A 23,924-nucleotide genomic window follows, 5' to 3' on the forward strand; every position below is an offset into this window, starting at 1 on the left:
AATCACTTTAAAAGACTGATATATATTAATTTAAGGTCGTCAAGGAATTCAGCTATGTAATTCCTAAATGAAACTCAAGTCAGCAGTCAACCTTTTATGGAGTTTTTAATTACAAACAGGAGGAAGAAAGGTATGAGAGAGACAGAGACAGAGAGGGACAGAGAGACAGAGAGACAGAGAGACAGAGAGACAGACAGACAGAGAGAGAGAGAGAGACAGAGAGAGAGAGACAGAGAGAGACAGAGAGAGAGACAGAGACAGAGAGAGAGAGAGAGAGAGAGAGGAGAGAAGGGAGAAAAGGGAATAGGGCTTAAATACCCCCTCTGTTTAGGCTGGGCCAAAAGGCCCAAGCCCTTAGATAGCTGAGGCAAAGAAAAGAGATCAGTCCCTATCACTCACGTGACCAAAATGGAGAAACAGTCTCAGGGGCCTCCACCTCCAGCTTCCTTCAGAGCAAACTTCTCAGAGCACAACCTCTCAGAGCAAAACCTCTCCAACCACCTAGTCCTCAGATCCCCGCTATCTTTAAGGAAACCATCCAAGTTCCCTCCTCTCAGTTCTCACATCTACCAGTCACTGTCCATTTCTTCCCTGTGCCAATGGTAGCTCTAGCTTAACCACCCAGAGGTCTGTGGCTTTGCACATGTCTGTTGAAGGTCATATTCTCAAATAATTAAATCTTGATCCTTTGCTGCAGTCCTTCCTAAATCCTGTTACCCTGAGTAGGGTGGAGATTGGAAGTTCCAAGACCTGGTTCTGTCATTCCAAGTATCTCTATTGTATCAATTCTAAAATCAATCATGACTCAAAGAACTTCCTGTTCTATGCTTAAGCATAGGTCAAAGCCCTTTCCATTGTTCAGCAAAAGGTTTCTGTCCTAAAGTAATCTTAAGTAGGGAAGAGAAGGACCCTCCCTTGCCAAGGGGGGGTTCACATTCCAATAGACTATCAGTAGGAAATTTTTCAAGTATGAAATTTCCCAATGGTGAAATTTCCAACATTTATAAGTCTAAGAAATTTTAAGGTTTACAGTGGACATATGGAACTGAGACGAAATGATGATGAAAAACTTTCAAATTCCATAAACTCAGGAAGTCTTATTTCTTAAAGAATTTGTAACTTACTCATTTAATGCCTGAAGCTTAGAGCTATGTTGAAGGCATTTCTGTTAAATAAGGTATAGATATAGCAATACCCATTCTAAAAGCCACATGTCAATCATAGGATATCCAGTTTGTCCTTTCAATCTATTTCTCAAGGTAAATTAATATACATGAGCAGAGTGAAAAACTGGTGAATTCACCAGTTTTTTTTTTAATCATGGTGTTTATGTAACCATATTGGAAAAGAAGGTAGAAGGACCAGCAGATGCAGAAACAGCCATCAAAACAAGGCAGAATCCTTTTTAAAATGTAGTACAGCATCCATCTCTCAGTGATCTGCATTTAATCTCTGGGTCAATTCCAGAACCTGACAGAAGTCAATGATTTATACCTCTGAGTGCTAGGTATAAATGGAGTACAGGGCAAATAAAAAGATTGTTAATGGTGATCAAGACTGTCTCCTTCCTGTCTCCTTCCCCTTTTCTCTTTTGTTCTTTCTTTCTTTCTCCTTTAAGTGTATATAGATATGCATCTATGGTCCATCTATCTATCCATCTACAGATAGTGTGCTCTCATATATATTCTCTCTCTCTCTCTCACACACACACACACACACACACACACACACATATATATTCTGTCTCTTAGGAATGTAGAATGATGGACCCATCCAGGAGAAAAATTTGTGCTATCACCAAGGAGGAAACAAATTTGAAATCTGAAGCATGTGTTCAATAAATATGTAGTACATCGTTGACAGCTGATCCATTTTAAGAATCTGCCACCATCTGTTTCACGTAAGGTATCATTAAAAGAAGAGAAAGAGAGAGGAAAAATGCTTAGAGTTCACTTACAAGTCATTGATCTCTGGGTTGTATTTTGGGTCTCTTGACATTTCCTGTAGTTTCTCTTCATTAATACTTAACTCTGGTAGATGACAGCATATAGGCTAACTATATCTTCTTGAACTTGTTTTTGGTAATTTCCTCACTTAAAATCAGGAAGATTCTTATATTCTAGGTTGCTTCTAGAAATGTTCAACTTAAGTCTTTGGCAACATTTTTCAAATGTTTCAACAACTACTGAGGTAAATGGAGTGTCTGATAGTGGAGGTCTTTAAGCAAGGAAATGTTTGCTTTATGCTCTTAGAGTAGTGAGTTGAGTTGGACCACATCACAATCTGAGGAATTTCTTTTTTTAGGGTACTATCCAGTCTCTCATTCCCCAAGCAAATATATATTTAATTGCAGAATCAAAGGATCAGTCTCCAAATTAATATTAGAAATACAAATTGCTTTCTGAAAATAAACTATTCTGGCTGATTATAGTTATTACTAGACCGGAAACAACTAGCTAATCTCCTGGCATAAACTAGCACCTCTTCCATTCTGCCTCAGGGTTACACCTACCCTGTTTTCCATGTTGTGCTAACAGCTATTTAGTACTTCATATAAAACATATATACTGTGATAGAAGTTAGATTCTATACTGTTAAATATAAGTATTATAATGAAAGTACTATAAAATTTTGCTCCTACAGTATAGTTCACTCCTAAATGGACACTTTAAATTATATGTGTGATAGAGCTTGAAAGAAAAATGAATAGCTAATCCTTAACACTGAAAAAAATAAGGACCAATAAATAAATAAATAAATAAGCATGATTGAAAAAAAAGGAGCATATATTATTCTCATTGCCTTCTTACTTGGAACAAATGCCTATCATTCCCAAATAAAAACAGAAAAGACATAGTATCCTATATATTTTCTTTGGTTATTTCTATCCTCATGATCTACATATTTCATATAAATTACTAAATACCCATAAGATTTAAGTGGTCACATAAATACCTTAAATTAATTATTCAATTTGATCTTATGCTATTGTGGTGGGGATAAAAAAGTTACATAAAATTAATTGAATATCTAAAGAGAAATAGAAACAAGCATCTACCAAGATGTGTGCATGGATTCTTCTACTTTCCTTTTATGCTTTCCTATTTAACTTTCCTCCCTTGAGCTTTCTACATTACAATTGTGCAGCCAGGCAGTTTACATATGCCCCTAATTTCATGGGTAAGAGTTAATTTCATAAAATCACTCATGTCAATAATAGTGACTATTAACTATCACCTTTACAATAATGTCATTTAACTGCTAAAGAAAAGCATTTTCTTAGCTTAAGTAGAAGTTAATACCTAGCCTCTTAACATCCCTCTGGGAAGGAAATACTTGAGTACAATAGAACAAGTTTCTATTTATTTGACGGTGGGATCATTTTTACGATGTACAAATTCATGAAGTAGTAGCCGAGTGATGGATTGCATCTACCTTGTCCGAGGACCAGATTAAACAAAGTCTCCACCAAGTCAACCACTGATGGTGATTTCTTTTAGCCAGAGCAATTCACAAAGACCATCTATCAAGGTGCAGAGGGTCTGGCATGTGTATTTTATGGAGGGAGTCCCCACAAAATTACAGATCCTTGAAGCTGAGATAAGATTAAAGCAATCCATATTTTTACACTTCATTTTCTACCTTTTTATATGAGTATAAAATCTATGAGTCATGAGCAGCTTCAGAGGTGATGTGGCCTAATTTCTAAGCCAAGTATTAACCTCCCCGTCAATCTTCGGCTTCCTTCTAATTGGAAGTGTACTCCTGGAGGCACAGTCCTAGGTTCTCTTCCCATTTTCTGCTCACTCTTTTATTAATTATCTTGCTTTTTTATATTTATGACTTCCACATCAGTATTATTGTTCTGAACTTCCCATTCTTCTAGCTAAATTCTAAATTCCTCATGGTAAGGGGATCATATCTGCTAGCACAGAGGTGTCTCTCCCACACAGAGCTAGGATGCTGTCCGCAATACCTGAGTGTAGCCTGAACCAGGTTAAAATATAATTGGGAAATGTTTAACAAAATAATTTATTTTCTAACACAGATAATGCTAAAATGTTACTTTTTTTATGAGTCAAAATGCAGTCCACAGGAATCTTGTAGATGTATAATGGCTCCTGTTTCTATTAAGGTTTGTCATCATTGGTCTAGAATCATTGAATTATAAACTGCTAGGTTTGGAATAAATTTTAGAGATTAGAAGTCAATACCTTTTATTTTAGTGATGAACTACCAGGGGCCCACATCAGTGAAGTGATTTACAGGGGCTAGTTTGTTGCAGAACCATAATTAGACCTTGAGTATTTTTATTTTTATTATGTATTATATTCCCACTATAACCATGTTATAACTTCTTTTGTAATTCCCATAGTGCCTGCCTAACAAATATTTGTTGACTTCATATGGTAAAAAAAGATATGTCATAAAAATTCATGTTGAAAAAATTTTAATATCTCCCATCCTCAACTAAAATATGAGTAAATAAAAAAGGAGGATAAATAGCAAAAAAATGGTACATAATTAACTTTGCAAAGAAAAAAAACTTGCTCTTACAGATTGAGATTAAGGAAAGTGGTCAGTTTTTTATTAACTGTCCAAAAGAATGAAACATGCACATTTTAGATCATGAAACTAGAAGATTTTAAAAATTAAAAAATCATTTAAATGATAAACTTTCTAATTACTGGGCACAAATTATTTAAAGAAAGATCACAACTATCAATTTCCAAAGGAAAAGACACAGGTGGCCTGAAATAAACAGAAAAAATAGATGTTATGTAATTTTTATCACCAGGTGGTAAAAGATGTCTTTACTAAATAAATTACATAGAATACAAATTATGATTTTTCTTTGAAAAAATTGAAATCAATCAGATAAAGACATCTTATCCAGCCAGTGAGATAGGAAGAGGGGAAGAAACTGGATTGTGATTTTGTTTGTCTAGGGAATTCTCAGGTGAGGAAACTCTTTTTTAGGGCAACATTACATCTTTAATTTGTACTCTTTCCAAAGTCAATGAAATAGTCAAATGAGCTTAAGTGAAAAATGATTTAAGGTAATGATTCCAGAGGCCCCCCAACCCACCCCCAGGATTGATCTAGTCCAATGTTACCATTTTAGAGGTAACGACACTGATGCCTGCAGAGGTTTAAGTGTTGTACTCAGTATCATGAGGCTAATACGGAGGTAAGCAGCAGTGGTGGGATATGAGCCAAGTCTTCTGTCATTGAACAAGTTACATGCATTTTAAAATGAAACCATTAGACTTTGGGAAAAATTCTTGCCAGCCAGCCAAGTTGAGAGCTGATATTTTAGTCATCTTTATTGCAACCCATTTTGTTTTGTAAACTAGGGTTAACTTGTTAAACTTACAGTCATTGAAATGATGAGTTGGAAAATGCATATGATACGCCAAAGTCTAATCTACAAAGTTGCAATTTAATTTAAATATCATTACTGAAGCAAAACCACACTTGATGCATTTTTATCATGTACTGTTCTGAAGTACATGCATTAAAGAACAGAGTATCTAATTAGATTAGTATAATAGCTTGTAAAATGAGGCAGAAAACATATATTTTTGCCGCAAGGAGTACTTCTGTTATAACTGAGACCAAATGATAGGCATGTCGTTATGGGAAAAGGATGCAAATCCAAGACCCCTAGGGATTACATGTGTTTCCCCTGTTCATTTGTCTATTTGCCAATGATGAAAAGTCACATCAGAAATCCCTCTTTTGTCAAGTAGCAATGTGATTGTGACAAGTAACTCAATAATCAAAGGTGCTTTTTAGTATCAACACAGAAAGAATCCAATTTTTAAAGAGGCCAAGTTTTTGGAATGCTAATCAAAAAAAAAGTTTTCAATCTGTTGTTTTAATAAGCTATTCTCCATTTATTCTGGAATTTCTTTTGTTGGAGTTAGGAGTTTCTTATTGGGATTTTAAATCTAATTCTGTGCTTGCCCTTTCCTTCCATTATTCTGTGAACCCTACTCCTAGTTACAGTAACAAGGTCCAAGATTTTTGTTCCAAAAGCTGAATGCGTATATAGTTTTTGGAAAAGAGGAGCTATAATAACCCCAATAACTCTTGAATTCCATGTTGTTTTTTCATGGTCTCATATCTGCTTTACTACAAAATTGTACTTGAATAAAGAATGGTATACTTGGTTATCAAATTTTGTTTGTATAGAAGAAAAGTGAGGAAAAATGAATTAAAATATGTTGTAAAAGCCACCTGCATACACAGAACATGTGATCCATTTGGAAATCTTGAATTTTCATTGATTGAGTTACATGAAAAACATTTTTCCCTCCTGGTGTAGATATTATTTCCTTCTACCTTTTCTTGTTATGGTATAAGATTTTTATCTACTTGAGGTTTTATTCCATAATTTACTTTATATCCAAAGAGATCTTACTTAAAATGTGATTAATATTTTCTAATGTTTTTCATAGATAAATGTTTTAATACCTGCATTTTGTAAATTTAAGATTAATGGCTAATAACCTCTATATTTTTCCTTATAAATATAATTTAACATTAAATTAAAGCAAAGAAGAAGTAATTCTCTTCTCCAAGACAAAGGTGGTTGTGGGGAAGGAGAATTAGGTCATCTCAGTTTGGTGAATTACTTCTTTAGGAGGAAAAAAAGTAACAAACCTTAACTGTAGCTCCTGGGAAGAAAAGCCAGTTGCCAGTGTCCACTGGGTCCAGATTGTCTTCTAAGATAATTTGTCTGTGAGCTGAATTGATGATCAGAATATTGTCTAAAGCCCAGCAGGCTTCATACATATCACCTGCGTGAATATATTCCTGTTTCCATTGAAACTGAACATTCTCTCCTTTGGCATCTTCAGGAAGGTAGAGGATATGGATGATGGTGCTGATATTTGATGGAGCTCTGCAAAATATTGTGAATTAGTGAATGAGACACCTCAAGGAGGTTTGGTCACATTAACATATTTTTGCCCTTAGTTATCAAAGGTGGTCAACAGTGGAAAATATAAAATACTTTGAAACTAACTGTAAAACACCATATAAATTTAACCTATTCGTATAATTATTGTTAATAATAATAATACTAGTTATAAGAAGACTACACCTGATCAGCTAATAACATAAACTGTTACAAATTATGAATGTTCCAAAAAATTAACACAGGTGTGATGAGAAATGTTATGTCCTCAAATTCTGTAATGGTCAAAGAATATGTGAATATCAACCATATTCCAGTGTCTCATATAGGGCCTTCCTATGAACAAGTGCTTGATTAACATTAATCATAGAAAACTTTAAGTACATACTGACAAATTAATTTATAAATTTCTAATTTTATTTTGAAAATAAGTACAAGAGAATTCACCAGGTAATATATTTCACATTTGTACTTTAGATAATATTATCTTCTTTGGGGAATCATATAACTTTTTATGCTTAGAATATAAAAAATTTCAATTCAAGAAAGTTTAAAAAGTTAAACTATTCATTTGTATTTCTTTATTATTTTAGAGTAAACCAATTTTTGACATTTTATAATTTAACATAATTTTTACATTGCATCTCTTAAAGCCAGAACTTTTCCATATTATAAAATATTTTATTGAATATTTTATCCTCCTAAACTAGTAACCTGCCATGCTGAAAATTATAGTCTTGGTCAAGATTAAAAGTGCTGCTAAAATGCAAACTAGTGATACTAGTGGCTCACAATAAATCAGTCATGAAAAAGGCCAAGCCAGACTCATATTTTTTACTCTTCAATGAAGAATATATATTGATAAAACTGTAATTGATGGTTATAAATTGTTTATCTTTATATTATAATCAATTGGAAATTTGTTTTAAATAGTTATATTTTTCTATCATCTAAAAGAAATTAAAACAGATAAAAGGAACACTGAATTAATGAAATAAATAAAATAACTGTCCAGTTCACACAAAGAAGGTAATACATTTTTGTTTGAATAAATATTGTAGCTTTAGTTATGACTTAGTAATCCAAAATTCTACTGATTTACAAACAGGTGATTTTTAACATTCTAATTAATGGTATAGTTATAGTATTATAGAAAGAAAAAATACTTAGACTTCTATATAACATTATAAGCATAAATAAAACATCATGACCAAAATTTTTTGAGTTAATTTGTCTAAATTATAACATAAAAAATTAAGAAAGAAAAATAATATGTGATGATATAAGCACAATTATGTGCTCAATTGGTTAATACATGCTTTGAGATTGAAAGTTTTTCAGTTAAAGATATAGGTGGATTTAATTAGCACATGCTCTTTATTCTTAATACCCACTAGAAATGAGAAAAAATAATATGGTCAGTGTGTCAGAACTCAGATTGTACTAGGAGCACATTAATTTTATTTCATCCTGTTATAAAGGGAAAGATAATATTAAAATCTATGAATTATACCCACTCGTCCCTAGCTCATGGCTACAATAAAGACTCGCAGAAATCCATCGAATGGGGAAATGCCACTAGAAACTAGACAAATTTTTTTGCTGCTAAAGACTAGTAGCTTACATTAAGAACCTGATATTTATTCCATCTTGATGGCATAAATCAGGGTTCTTTCAGCATGGCAACTGAGGTAAAACAAATGTTGTATTATCAATGGAACCACAACAAAATAAGAAATGTTTTCTTTGCATTATTTTGGTTAGAAATGTAATAACAGCAAAATAATTAGATTTTTAAAATTACTGAACACAGAATTTTAATTTTAATTCATACTTTCTATTATTTAGGACATGAATGGGGAAAAAATAAAACAGACTGAGATATTATGTGCTATATGTCTGCCAAACCCATTTTAATGGAGAACCAGTTTTCTTTCCCAAAAGCATCCCACCTCATTTCTTGTTAAAACCATTTGAAAAAATGAAAAATATTAATATTTAATTTAGCTGCTGAAGGCCTAGTGGCTGCTATCAAAGAATGATTGTCCAGAAGGGACTTTAGGAGGTCATCTAGTTTATATCCAAGCCCATAGGCAGAACTATACCCATTTAGACAGATGGGTAACTATCTCATTTTATTGTGTATTGTCAGTTCCTTACCCTCCGAACCTGACAGTTATATTCTCCCATTACAGCTGTCTAATTGTAAGAGATAGAATACAAAATCATTTTCCTACATTCTTATCAATCGTTTCACTATGACTTCCAGAGTCAGAAGGATATAGGTAAGAGTTTGGGTGGCTCCACATAGTCCTGGAAAGTAAATATTTGCTTGAATTTAAGCCCTCCTGACACTAGAGTATCCAGAAGAGGAAGCAACACAATAACTTTATACTCTTCAAATTGAAAAGGTGATGTGTACATTTAACTACATACACACAACCATGAGACAAAATAGATTCTTAAAACCACTAGGAATCAGTTTAGTCTTAGGGTAAGAAAACTGGAAAGCTGAGGAAGAATGTCTGATGTTTTAGAGTACATGCAAATACTTTGAGTTATTACAAACCTAATTTTCTCTAGTTGAATCCAATCTGCAGTGTTATTCTTGGTATAGGACACAACGATGCTGGGGTCTGAATAACTAAAGCGGCATGAACCTGACCCTGTAAAGAGTAATAATAGATGTCAGAGTTAGAAACCAAGGAAATGATACATCATCTTTTCCAATCGATATTTTCCATAGAACCATCTCATGATTTTTCTTTGTTTTGCGTTAGTGTTTATAATTGTCTGTGATCTGTTACAAGGAACATTTTTTTAACTAATAAGGAGTGATGTAAAAGCAATAAAAAGCAGATGTTTAACTCTGTAGATTTCCCAAGGCAGACTAAATTTTTTTTCCTCCCTCAACTTGTGAAAAAAAATCAGCACATTCTATACTGCTGGAGAACCACATATAACTAATGGAAAATAATATTAACATTTCCAATAAATTTACTTTATATCATCATAATTTTACCAAATGATAAACACAGCATTATATGGCATGTAATTTATGAAGAAATGCAACGTTTTATTTTGCTAGTGAAATAACAATAATACTCTTCATTTGGAGAATAAACAAAAGACTTTTAGCCACATTTCCAAGGTTTGACGGAGTCTTTTTGATCAAATTTAGAAACATGAAAGTAAAAGAGAGATTCTATTGTTCAATCAGTTCATGTAATAAAGCACTATAATTGCAAAGACCTAGTTAGAATTCCCAACTATGCATGGAAAATGAGTGATAGCAGAGCAGTTTATTTTAACTGCCATGGCAGGGATTTCTTTGCACTGTATTAAAAACAAATGAAGCAAAAGAAGCAAAATAGTACAATTTATGTTTGATTTTCACCCATCTGCTGGACTAGCTGATATTTCTGTGACTGGCAGCTGTTGACAGTTTTTACATTTGTAAGGCTCAGGGGCTCCAAATTTTAATCGTTCTCATTTACTTTATGTTTGTGGAACTCAGTTCAAAATCAGCGAGTCAACCATCGCCAAAACGGGCATCTTGATAAAAGGCCAAACAGCAGCATTCTGTCTTCTATTACCAAAGGCTGAGATACTTATGGTAAATCTGAGAGGGAAGAATTCTATTCAAAGGATAATTATCTAGCAGTGCAGCTCTAGGACAGTTTTAAATATATGCTAAATTCTACCTTTCATGATCCACTGCTTAAAATAAATACCAAGCTGGGCTGTTGAAAATATAAATGTATCATATGGGATAAAATGCAACAGAAATAAAACAGAATTGGGAGGGAATTCAGAGGTTACCTAGTCTAAATCAGGACTTCTACAGGAATCCCATCAACAAAATCACTGGCATACACTGTCATCCAGACTCTTCGTAAGCACTTCCATTAAAGATGAACATATTTTGAGGTAGTCCATTATATTTTGGGAAGTTGTATTGCCAAGGAGTTTTTTTAATTGATGTTAAATTTGTCTCTTTATAGATTTTAACCATTGACCACTTCCAGTTTTAACTGTAGAAACCAGGCAGAATAAGTCTAATCTCTCCTCCAATACTTGATTATGTCTATCATATGCCCTCATAAGTCATCTCTTCTCAAGACTAAATATCTCTAGTTCCTTTAACCATCCCCATATGTCACTGTCTCCAACGTCTTTAGTGTTCTCAGCAGGCAAATTCCAGCTTGTCAGCATCCTTCCTAAAATGTACTCACAAAATTAAACATAATATTTCAGCTAAAATATGAATAGGGGGAGAATACTGAGGGCTATCACATCCTTCATTCTGGATCATAAGCCTCTCTGAATTCAACCTATGATGGTATACTGGCAGATGATTTGTTCATTAAAAAAAAGAAAATATGGCACCTTCTTCATGGTATACTCCTTCCAATTTCTACTGCCACTGGCAGATTAGGCCCCCACATGGGAGACTACATATCCTCATCTGGGTTCTAAGGCAAGAGCTAAGGGACTCAGTTTCTAGTACTGTCACTCAAAATCCCCCATCTCTACTTTATATAGACATTAATCAGATTTAATTAATTTTGAGTACTTTCTAAGGTGATAAAGTAAGAGCAGGTGATAGAAAATATCCTCCCCCAAACCTGGTATATACTCTCTCACAAATCCCCAGAGAGTCAGGGAAAGAACAGGATTAAACAATAAAACAGGCTTAAATTTCCTACATAACTGTGATCTCCTACCCAACATATGACTATTAAGCTGCTATAAAATGATTACCTCATTGCCAATTGAGACTTCTTTAAGTAGAATACATTTTTCTATTGCCAGGGCAGGCAATGAATTATTTAAAGATAGATTGCCAGTGACTGGAGGAAAGAGCTAGTAAACATCCAGTCTTTTACCCAGCGCACAATTACATCTCACTCACCTCTCTCCTCTCCTTACATTAGTTTCCTTTTTACTTCCCCTGGGGAGGAAGCTAAAGGGCTATCCGAACCCAAGTTTATCTCCAAATTTATGGCAAGCCCAACAATGAGCAAAAGCGGTCAGTGGCAGCTCCCTAAGCACACTTCTCTTAGAATCAAAATGTTTAAAGCCCCAAACTTAACACTTAAAAAACCTTAAATACATATCATGCTTCAATCATTTGTAGACCATTGCCTATACTTGTTCAGAAATAGAAACTCATGAAAGTATCCCTAATTCAGTTCTTCATTCTAAGTGACATCCTCCTTTCTTTTTTCTCACCTCCCCATTCAAGTCTCTGAGGAATTACTGAAAGAGGAGAAACTCTGTATTACAATCAACTTTACCACTGAATAATTTTGACATTCTGTTAGAGTTGACAGGAGAAAAAACCTCAAAAATTGATGATAGTTAAATTCAGTAAGCATTTATTAAGTACCTAATGTATGCACAATACCACTAGGCTAGAGGAGATAGAAGATTTAAGTAATCTTTGCCTACCCTGATGGAATTCACAGTCTATCAGGGTTGTTAAAAGTTAGCTGCCTGAAGATGGTGGCATAGGAGCAGCGAAAGTTCAGACCTGGGAAACCCTTCCTTACCGATCGTAAACAGAGTGCTCCTAGGACACCGAAATTCAAGATGAACAACAGGATAGACCTGGGGAAACCTCCTCCTGGACCTGGATCAAAAGGTACCACACCCCACCCCAAAATCCAGAACCCTAGATCACTCAGATCTAAGGGGTAGACAGAAAGAAGGTCCCAGGACCCATCCCCCCCAACCCAGAGTGCTGAGCCAATGGCAGCAGCAGGAACCTCAGGGCTCTGAGGACTCACCTTGAAAACAACCTGAGCCAGTCTCCGGGGCACCCAACACAGACGGCAGGGAAACATAGAGAGAAGGGGGAAGCCTGTAGCCCCCTGGCTGGGTCCTTCCATCTGAGTCTCAAGGGAGGTCCCAGCTTTAGGGCACCAGCTGAACCCAATCCCATTAGGAGCCCTCAGAGCTACTGAAAGGACAGAAAACTCAGGGCTGGCAAAGGGGTTGCTCCAAAGAGCTCACCTTGAAAGTAACCCAGGCCAGTCTCTGGGCATTCAACACAGATTGTGGAGGAGGAGGTTTTTTTTTCTTCCTTTTTTTGGCTCGGTGATCATTTGGCCCACATCCCTGAACCTAATCCCATCAGGAGCCCTCAGAGCCCAGGCAAGCCATGACCCCTCCCCCCTTAGAGAGCTGGATCTTCTGAAAAAAACAGAAACCTAGAGGCAAAGTCAAGATGGCAGCCTAGAAGGAGCATAGACCTGGCAGTCTGGCCAGAGCTTTGGAGATCCTCCATATTTGCTCCAGCCATCCAGGAAGTTTAAAACTCAGAGCAAACCCAGCCCAACTAAACTGAACTCAATCCCATCAAAAGTCTCCAGAACACAGGGAAGCCCAGGCTCCCCATCCATCCTCATTGACTGCTGGACTTTAAGCCAATCAAAAGCCTCCAGAGGACAGTAAAGCTCAAACCCCCAACAACCCTCCCCCAGAGATTACACCAAGAGATCTTCTGTTAAAGCTGCAAGAGGGGAGACTGATAGAAGTCCCCAAAAAAGAAAAAAAATGAGAGGAACAAGAGCATAGACAAATATGGGGAGTAAAGGGGTGAATTTGAACAAACAACAGAAACAGAAGGAAGAAACTACAATAGACAGCTACTACTCAGCAAATGGAACAGAGGGGGAGAGATCAGCAAACAATAAACCAGAAATCCCAGCGAATTGGATACAGGCTGTGGAAGAACTCAAAACACAACTAAGAGAGGCTGAAGACAATTGGGAAAAGTACTTAAAAATTAAGATAAGTCATCTGGAAACAGAGGCACTTGAACTAAAACAAGAAAATAGTGTCCTGAAAGCCAAAATCATCCAGCTGGAAAATGAGGCAAAGGAGATGAAACACAAGGTAAAGAGGATGAAAGACGATCTTCAAAGAAAATCAGACCAGAAGGAAAAAGAGGACCAAAAAGCCAGAGATGAAATCCAATCTTTAAGAACCAGAGTAAAACAACTAGAATCAAGTGACCTCACAAGGCAGCAGGACACTATAAAACAAAACAAAAAGAATGAAAAAATTGAGGAAAATGTGAAGCATCTCATTCACAAAACAGACGATTTAGAAAATCGTTCAAGAAGAGATAATTTAAGAATAATTGGACTACCAGAAGACCATGACAAAAGAAAAAGCCTGGACATAATACTAGAGGAAATTATGCAGGAAAACTGTCCCGAGATCCTAGAACAAGAGGGGAAAGTGGAGATTGAAAGAATCCACAGATCACCCCCTGTATTTAATCCCCAACCAACAACACCAAGAAATGTTATAGCCAAATTCAAAAACAATCAGATGAAAGAAGAGATATTACAAGCTGCCAATAAGAAGCCATTCAGATACCATGGAAACAAGGTGAGGATAACACAGGATCTGTCTGCATCCACCCTGAAGGACCAAAAGGCATGGAAAAAGATATTCCGGAAAGCAAGGGAACTAGGTCTACAGCCAAGAATAAAATACCCATCAAAACTGACTATATTCTTACAGGGGAAAGTATGGTCATTTAACACAACAGAAGAGTTCCAAGCATTCATAAATAAAAGACCAGACCTGAACAGAAAATTTGAAGTCCAACCACAGAACTCAAGAGAATCATCAAAAGGTCATTAAAAAAGAGGGGGAAAAAAACAACAACAACAACAACAACAACAGCTTTTTAAGAGACTCAATAAGTTAAAATGATATGTATCCCCATAAGAAAAGAGGTCATTGGTAACTCTTAAAAACTGTTGCTATCACCTGAGCAGCTAGAAGAACTACACTCAGAGGGAACAGTGGCAAACTGTATAGGATGAAAGGACAAGACATAAATAGGTATATAGATATATGCATGCATAAATACATATACATGTGTATGTATGTATATATATATACACATGACTAAAGCTAAAAAAGGAAAGAGGTTATGACTAAAAGAAATGGGAAAAGAAACAAATGGGGGTAAATTTATATGTCACAAAGAAGCTCATGGCGGGAGGGGGGAAAACATCAATAAACTGGAAGGGTAAAGAGGTTGGGGATAGGAAATACTCAACTCTTACTTACTTTGAAACTGACCCAAAGAGGGAAGAACAATCCAATCCATTGGGGAAGAGAATAGATTTGCACCCTATAGGGGAGTAGAAGGGTAAAAAGCAGACTGGAGCGGAGGGAAGCAGTACAAGGGAGGGAGAGGGTGGGGGGGAATTTTAAAAAGACTACAGGGGAAAATAAGGGAGGGAATAAGAAGAGAGGGGGGTAGAAAGGGAAATACAAGGGGGACTGATTTAAAGTAAATCACTGGACTAAAAGGTAGAGCTGAAGAAGAAAGGTTAGAATTAGGGAAGGATATCAAAATGCCAGGGAGTCCACAAGTGACAGTCATAACTTTGAACGTGAATGGGATGAACTCACCCATAAAATGTAGACAAATAGCAGAATGGATTAGAATCCAAAACCCTACCATATGTTGTCTTCAAGAAACACACATGAGGTGGGTAGACACCCACAAGGTGAGAATTAAAGGATGGAGTAAGACCTTCTGGGCCTCAACTGACAGAAAGAAGGCAGGAGTGGTAATCATGATATCTGATAAAGCCAAAGCAAAAATAGACCTGATCAAAAGGGATAGGGAAGGTAATTATATTTTGTTAAAAGGGACTTTAGACAATGAGGAAATATCACTAATCAACATGTATGCACCAAATAATATAGCACACAAATTTCTAATGGAGAAACTAGGAGAATTGAAGGAAGAAATAGACAGTAAAACCATCTTAGTGGGAGACTTGAACCAACCATTATCAAATTTAGACAAATCAAATCAAAAAATAAATAAGAAAGAGGTAAAAGAAGCGAATGAAATCTTAGAAAAATTAGAATTAATAGACATATGGAGAAAAATAAATAGGGATAAAAAGGAATGCACCTTCTTCTCAGCACCACATGGCACATTCACAAAGATTGACCATACATCACAGAAATACATTTTTGTATTTTTATGTCAATGTAAATTGACATATGTATATGTCAATGTAAATTGACATACATCACAGGTCACAGAAACATGGCACACAAATGCAGAAAAGCAGAAATAATAAATGCAGCCTTTTCAGACCACAAGGCAATAAAATAATGATCAGTAATGGTACATGGAAAACCAAATCAAAAACGAATTGGAAATTAAACAATATGATACTCCAAAATCATTTAGTTAGAGAAGAAATCATAGAAACAATTAATAATTTCATTGAGGAAAATGACAATGGCGAGACATCCTTTCAAACCTTTTGGGATGCAGCCAAAGCAGTAATCAGAGGTAAATTCATATCCCTGAATGCTTATATTAACAAACTAGGGAGAGCAGAGATCAATCAATTGGAAATGCAAATAAAAAAACTCAAAAGCAACCAAATTAAAAAAAAAAACAGCAGAAAACCAAACTAGAAATCCTAAAAATTAAGGGAGAAATTAATAAAATCAAAAGTGATAGAACTATTGATTTAATAAATAAGACAAGAACCTGGTACTTTGAAAAAACAAACAAAATAGACAAAGTACTGGTCAATCTAATTTAAAAAAGGAAGGAAGCAAAGCAAATTAACAGCATCAAACATGAAAAGGGGGACATCACCTCTGATGAAGAGGAAATTAAGGCAATCATTAAAAATTACTTTGCCCAATTATATGGCAATAAATACACCAATTTAGGTGATATGGATGAATATATACAAAAATACAAACTGCCTAGACTAACAGAAGAGGAAATAGAATTCTTAAATAATCCCATATCAGAAAGTGAAATCCAACAGGCCATCAAAGAACTTCCTAAGAAAAAATCGCCAGGGCCTGATGGATTCACCAGTGAATTCTATCAAACATTCAGAGAACAGTTAATCCCAATACTATACAAACTAGTTGATATAATAAGCAAAGAGGGAGTTCTACCAAACTCCTTTTATGACACAAACATGGTACTGATTCCAAAACCAGGCAGGTCAAAAATAGAGAAAGAAAACTATAGGTCAATCTCCCTAATGAATATAGATGCAAAAATCTTAAATAGGATACTAGCAAAAAGACTCCAGCAAGTGATCAGAAGGGTCATCCACCATGATCAAGTAGGATTCATACCAGGGATGCAGGGCTGGTTCAATATTAGGAAAACCATCCACATAATTGACCACATCAACAAGAAAACCAGCAAGAACCACATGATTATCTCAATAGACGCAGAAAAAGCATTTGATAAAATACAACACCCATTCCTATTAAAAACACTAGAAAGCATAGGAATAGAAGGGTCGTTCCTAAAAATAATAAACAGTATATATCTAAAACCATCAGCTAATATCATCTGCAATGGGGATAAACTAGATGCATTCCCAATAAGATCAGGAGTGAAACAAGGATGCCCCATTATCAACTCTACTATTTGACATTGTACTAGAAACACCAGCAGTAGCAATTAGAGAAGAAAAAGAAGTTGAAGGCATCAAAATAGGCAAGGAGGAGACCAAGTTATCACTCTTTGCAGATGACATGATGGTCTACTTAAAGAATCCTAGAGATTCAACCAAAAAGCTAATTGAAATAATCAACAACTTTAGCAAAGTTGCAGGATACAAAATAAACCCACATAAGTCATCAGCTTTTCTATATATCTCCAACACAGCTCAGCAGCAAGAACTAGAAAGAGAAATCCCATTCAAAATCACCTTAGACAAAATAAAATACCTAGGAATCTATCTCCCGAGACAAACACAGGAACTATATGAACACAACTACAAAACACTCGCCACACAACTAGAACTAGACTTGAGCAATTGGAAAAACATTAACTGCTCATGGGTAGGATGAGCCAATATAGTAAAAATGACCATCCTACCCAAACTTATTTATCTATTTAGTGCCATACCCATGGAACTCCCAAAAAATTTTTTTTACTTATTTAGAAAAAACCATAACAAAGTTCATTTGGAAGAACAAAAGATCAAGGATATCCAGGGAAATAATGAAAAAAAAAACACAAATGTGGGGGGCCTAGCAGTCCCAGACCTCAAACTATATTACAAAGCAGCAGTCATCAAAACAATTTGGTACTGGCTAAGAAACAGAAAGGAAGATCAGTGGAATAGACTGGGGGAAAGCGACCTCAGCAAGACAGTATACGATAAACCCAAAGATCCCAGCTTTTGGGACAAAAACCCACTATTCGATAAAAACTGCTGGGAAAATTGGAAGACAGTGTGGGAGAGACTAGGAATTGATCAACACCTCACACCCTACACCAAGATAAATTCAAAATGGGTGAATGACTTAAACATAAAGAAGGAAACCATAAGTAAATTGGGTAAACACAGAATAGTATACATGTCAGACCTTTGGGAAGGGAAAGACTTTAAAACCAAGCAAGACATAGAAAGAGTCACAAAATGTAAAATAAATAATTTCAACTACATCAAATTAAAAGGCTTTTGTACAAACAAAACCAATGTAACTAAAATCAGAAGGAAAACAACAAATTGGGAAAAAAATCTTCATAAAAACCTCTGACAAAGGTTTAAATACTCAGATTTATAAAGAGCTAAATCAATTGTACAAAAAACCAAGCCATTCTCCAATTGATAAATGGGCAAGGGACATGGATAGGCAATTTTTAGATAAAGAAATCAAAACTATTAATAAGCACATGAAAAAGTGCTCTACATCTCTTATAATCAGAGAGATGCAAATAAAAACAACTCTGAGGTATCACCTCACACCTAGCAGATTGGCTAACATGATAGCAAAGGAAAGTAATGAATGCTGGAGGGGATGTGGCAAAGTCAGGGCATTAATTCATTGCTGGTGGAGTTGTGAACTGATCCAACCATTCTGGAGGGCAATTTGGAACTATGCCCAAAGGACGACAAAAGGATATCTACCCTTTGACCCAGCCATAGCACTGCTGGGTCTGTACCCCAAAGAGATAATGGACACAAAGACTTGTACAAAAATATTCATAGCTGCGCTCTTTGTGGTGGCCAAAAATTGGAAAACGAGGAGATGCCCATCAATTGTGGAATGGCTGAGCAAACTGTGGTATATGTTGGTGATGGAATACTATTGTGCTAAAAGGAATAATAAAGTGGAGGAATTCCATGGAGACTGGAACAACCTCCAGGAACTGATGCAGAGTGAGAGGAGCAGAACCAGGAGAACATTGTACACAGAGACTAATACACTGTGGTATAATCGAACGTAATGGACTTCTCCATTAGTGGCGGTGTAATGTCCCTGAACAATCTGCAGGGATCTAGGAGAAAAAACACTATTCATAAGCAGAGGACAAACTGTGGGAGTGGAAACACCGAGGAAAAGCAACTGCCTGAATACAGCGGTTGAGGGGACATGACAGAGGAGAGACTCTAAAAGAACACTCTAATGCAAATATTAACAACATAGCAATGGGTCCGAATCAGGAACACATGTGATACCCAGTGGAATCACGCATCGGCTATGGGGGTGGGGGGGAGGAAAAGAAAATGATCTTTGTCTTTAATGAATAATGCATGGAAATGATCAAATAAAATATTATAAATTTTTTTAAAAAGTTAGCTGCCTATCAGAATACAGAAGTTACTGAATTCTTTTCATATTTTTGAGATCTCGAGTCAAGACATAGGGGACATGGTAAAATTTTCTTCATTCTATCTGCCATAGAAAAGGCACAACACTGAGCTAGATGAATTATTTTACTAATTAAGAAAGTATCAAAATATGGGTAAGGGGTGGGGGTAAGGGAGGAAAAGAACATGAGTCTTGTAACCATGGAAAGATATTCTAAATCAACTAATTAAATAAAATAAAAAATAGAAAGTATCAAAATAATAGCATAGCTTAATGAAAAAAATATGTAATTTGAGATAGCAGCCATTTAAATTGCAATAAGCCATGTATGATTAAATATCTCAATATACTGTTCTGACCCCTCAATTGAGATTGACTGCATTAAAAAATTCCTTCAGATTTAATTTTCTATGGGTATACATTGAAAAATATGCAAATATGACACACAAAGGCCCACACAAAGCAAATTCTGTTCTTCAGTCTGGGACCTCATGCTGCCTCTTTATTTAAATTACTTTATTTATTATCTCATTTAAAATCTTAAAGTAAATTAACAAACTACTCTGAGGGAAAAATTATTTCATGTTCAACAACTCTCCGATAAATTGGAGTATATAAACTAAATTTTAAAACATCTTCCTAAAAATTGCTATATGATAGTTCACTTAAAATTTCTTTTGCTAGTGAGATACATCACAAAATGTGACTTAAATGGATTACATTACATTTCTGTGATAGGAGAGAACTCTTCATGGTAATGAAGAAAATGAATATTAACATTGCTACTAATTTTAAACATTTTTTACTCCAATTTACTGTGCCAGGGGAAACTTTAAATAGAATTTCATTAATTTAATGAAATCATTCATCCTAGAAAGAATACTAAATCACTAACCAGTAGATACAAATAATGGTCCACTATTAAGTTAAAAAAAAAAAACAACCTTTATGTCTCAGCAATCACTCTGAGACAGAAAGGCAAGGTCTAGGCAAATGGGATTAGGTGACTTGCCCAGGGTCACACATCTAAGAAGTGTCTAAGAACAGAGATCTGAACCCAGGTCCTCCTGATACTATGCCCAGAGCTCCATTATTAAGTTTTAATTGTTTAGGGGATGAATCATATGCTATGACTAAAGTTTCTTAAATATTTTCATGATAGTTCTTTTCCTCTAGTGGCCTGACTTTGGTTTATTTTATTGCTCATCAATATAGAGAGGGGAAATATAAGGGCAAAAAAATTCAATTGGTGATTTTTTTTAATGTCTAAAGTAAAAGATATACTGAGGTGAAAGGTACTCTAAGGAGAAAGATAAACTGAGTTATCTGTATAAAAGAAAAGGAGGCAGAATTCTCAACAATCATATACCAGTAAGAAGTGGTCCCCCCATATGTGGAAATCTGCAGGTATATGATATTCTCAATCCCTGAAATCATTTCTATGTTCCCTGGCATGTCACTCTTCACCTTACCAAGTTCCATAAACTTTTTTAATTGGCAAATTTTGTTTGTTCTAGTGAGTTTGAAACCATTGGCTACAATGACTTTTATTTGTGGATATTCCAATTATCTGTACTTTATCACCCCTGATAATAAGTAGCACTTGTATTTACTGAAGTTTAAGCCATTTTATTTTATTTTTTTAAAAATTGTTACCTTCCCTCTTAGAATCAAAACTATTAGTCCCAAGGCATAAGAGCATTAAAGTTCTATGCAATTGAGGTTAAGCGATTTGCTAGTACTATACATCTAGATTTGAACTCTAAGCCTGACTCTATCCACTGAGCCACCTACCTGCCTCTAGTTTAAACCATTTTTTAACAATTTGTGCTAGCTGTATAAACTACACTAAATAAATTATCTAAAAAATTAGAATAGTCACAGAATTGAATGTACTTTGCCCTTAGACATTAAAATTACATATTTATTCCATGGATATTAGTCTCATATACATGGAATCACATTTACAAGGCTGTAAAAGATTTGGAAAGAGTAGTTGAATTGTAGAGAATTTCAGGTATTTAAAGAATTATGCTAATCATTTTCAAAAAACAAAAATACATTTTCGGGCTACTGCCAGACTAAAGAGTTTAAAAGTATTTATTGGAAAGGTATGGAAAAACTGTTCTAGAAAATCATTAGTTAGGGAAACAAAGTAATAATGTACCAAGTAGAAGTTCTGTATCCATCTGTGTATCTCTTCCTTAATCCATTCTCATTCATCATCTTCAAGAAACAAACTGCAAGTGTCATCCATTTTATTCTACTTACTTATTTTTGTTGTAAAACCATAACCACTACTATTAAAAGAAGCTTCTTTAAGTAGAATATACTTTGTTCTATACGAGATAAACATGGGAATAATTTTGGTCTAGAGTTTTGCTTTTTAAAGTATTTTCCTTTTTAAAATAATCAACAAAATGTTATTTGAAAGAATAGTCCCTTAAAATAGCTATATTCTGGACCAAATAATATATTGAGCATTTCCTAAAGTAGGACAATTTCAATCATGTGAAAAATGTTATCCTAATAATATGTTGCAAGCAGGATTAAATTTAAGGTCTTAATGTAATCCACATTTAATATCTGAAACAACCAATTCTATAATGGTTTGTGAATCTGCTTTCTAAATGTGCATTTTTCTATAAAGAAATCTATATTTACTGTCCTAAAACCACATGTTAGCATTTGTTTTAGAAAAAAAGAAGTTAGCAAAAGATTATTAATGATGGGATTGTCTTTCTGCAATTGCAGAGAAGCATAGGTTTACTGTTACCTTGTATAAACTATGAAACTTTATAAATCATTTTGCTAAAAATACTTTAAAATGACAACTTGAATGATTATTAACTTTTGATCTTAATTCTAAGTGAATATATTCTTGGGTAATTCAGGAAAACTAATAGACAACATCTCACCTTTCTACTTCTTATAGGTGATAATTAACGAATCAGTTAAACATCTTGTCCTATAGACACTACTTAAACAGAGTATTCATTTGGAGAATCTCAGAGTAGGAAATAAATTAAGAGATAATCTAATTCAATCACTTGGCCATAAACAAATCCCTTCAATAACTTTCCTCTCTAGAGGCCATTCAGTCTTTTTCTAAATAATTTCTAAATAATTATAGATAGAAGAAACTGATTACCTCATGAGAGAGTTGATTCCAATTTGTTGTAGGTGTCATTGGTTGGACATTTTTCTTTATGTTATCAAGAAAGTTTTCTACCTTTTCTATACTTTGTACAAAGTTCTATACTTTGGAAACATGCAGAGTAATTTTTTATTTAAATTTTTATTGATTAGCTTTTTTATGTTATCTACAGTTTCTCCTTCCTCCCAGAAAAAGAATCATTCCTTATAACAAAGATAAAGAGGAGAAAGAAAAAACAATTCAGTAAAACTAAGTAACATGCTGAAAAAGTCTTCTAATATATTGATTGTTTTATGAACTCTCCAAAGAAGGGAACACGGGGAAAACATTTAATCACTCCATCATTTAAATTTTCTTTGAATTTTTGACAATAGGTAGACCTCTATCTTCTATTTTTTGCAGGTAAAATATCTCCAATTCCTTCAAATGATCCCTATGTAACATAGTTTTGAGAATCTTCACTGTTTCAGTTATCCTTTCTCATGTATTCTTTAGCTTATAAATGTCCTTAAAATACAGAATGGAAAATAATATTCAAGGCAATAAGACTTTTTCAATTCATTGGTCAATTTTATTGAACTGCTTTTTCACACCTTTAATTTTTTCTTATTAAATAGGATCACTTGGGAGTAGTGGGAGACAAGTGTATTGGGAAATGTAAAACAAAGATATCAATACATTTAAAAACCCTAAATGATCATTTATCTTCTTATAAACATGACAAGTTTATCATGAAAACAAAACAAGGATTTATAAAAATTGAAAACCAAAAATGAGAAGAAATATATGTTCTTATAATAAATAAATTCTTTTGGATTTGACAGTATTCCAATTATATGTAAAAACAATCTTTATATTTGTTTATAAAATTTATAAAATTTTGTTTATAAAAATAAAAAATAAAAATTATAAAATTTTGTTTATAAAAATATAAAAAATTAAAAAAAATTACAAATTCTCCCCTTTCCTTCTACCTCATAGAGAAGGCAAACAATTTGATAGATTATACATGTGTAATCAATCATGCAAAACATATTTCTGTATTATCCATGTTGCAAAAGAAAACAAAGAATGAAGTAAAAAAAAGTATGTTGCAATCTGCATTCAGGCTCTATCAATTCTTTCCCTGGGGATAGATGGTATTTTAAAAATCATAATTCCTTTGGAAATGTATTACATCATTGTATTGCTTAGACTAGC

The 23,924-nt window shown here is 34.5% G+C and overlaps 1 protein-coding gene across 1 annotated transcript in view; it reads right to left on the minus strand.

Annotated features, from left to right (window-relative positions):
* The window catches only part of RELN (reelin), a 539,202-nt gene that overhangs the window by 258,398 nt on the left and 256,880 nt on the right, over window positions 1-23,924 (minus strand). Inside the window, exons 9-10 of the mRNA XM_003342005.3 lie at window positions 9,495-9,591; window positions 6,670-6,910 (exon numbers count right to left, since the gene is read on the minus strand). Of these exons, the coding sequence (XP_003342053.2) occupies window positions 6,670-6,910; window positions 9,495-9,591 (338 nt within the window). The remainder of the gene's footprint in view (window positions 1-6,669; window positions 6,911-9,494; window positions 9,592-23,924) is intronic.

The sequence above is a fragment of the Monodelphis domestica genome, chromosome 5, assembly GCF_027887165.1.
Source record: "Monodelphis domestica isolate mMonDom1 chromosome 5, mMonDom1.pri, whole genome shotgun sequence".
NCBI classification, from domain to species: domain Eukaryota; kingdom Metazoa; phylum Chordata; class Mammalia; order Didelphimorphia; family Didelphidae; genus Monodelphis; species Monodelphis domestica.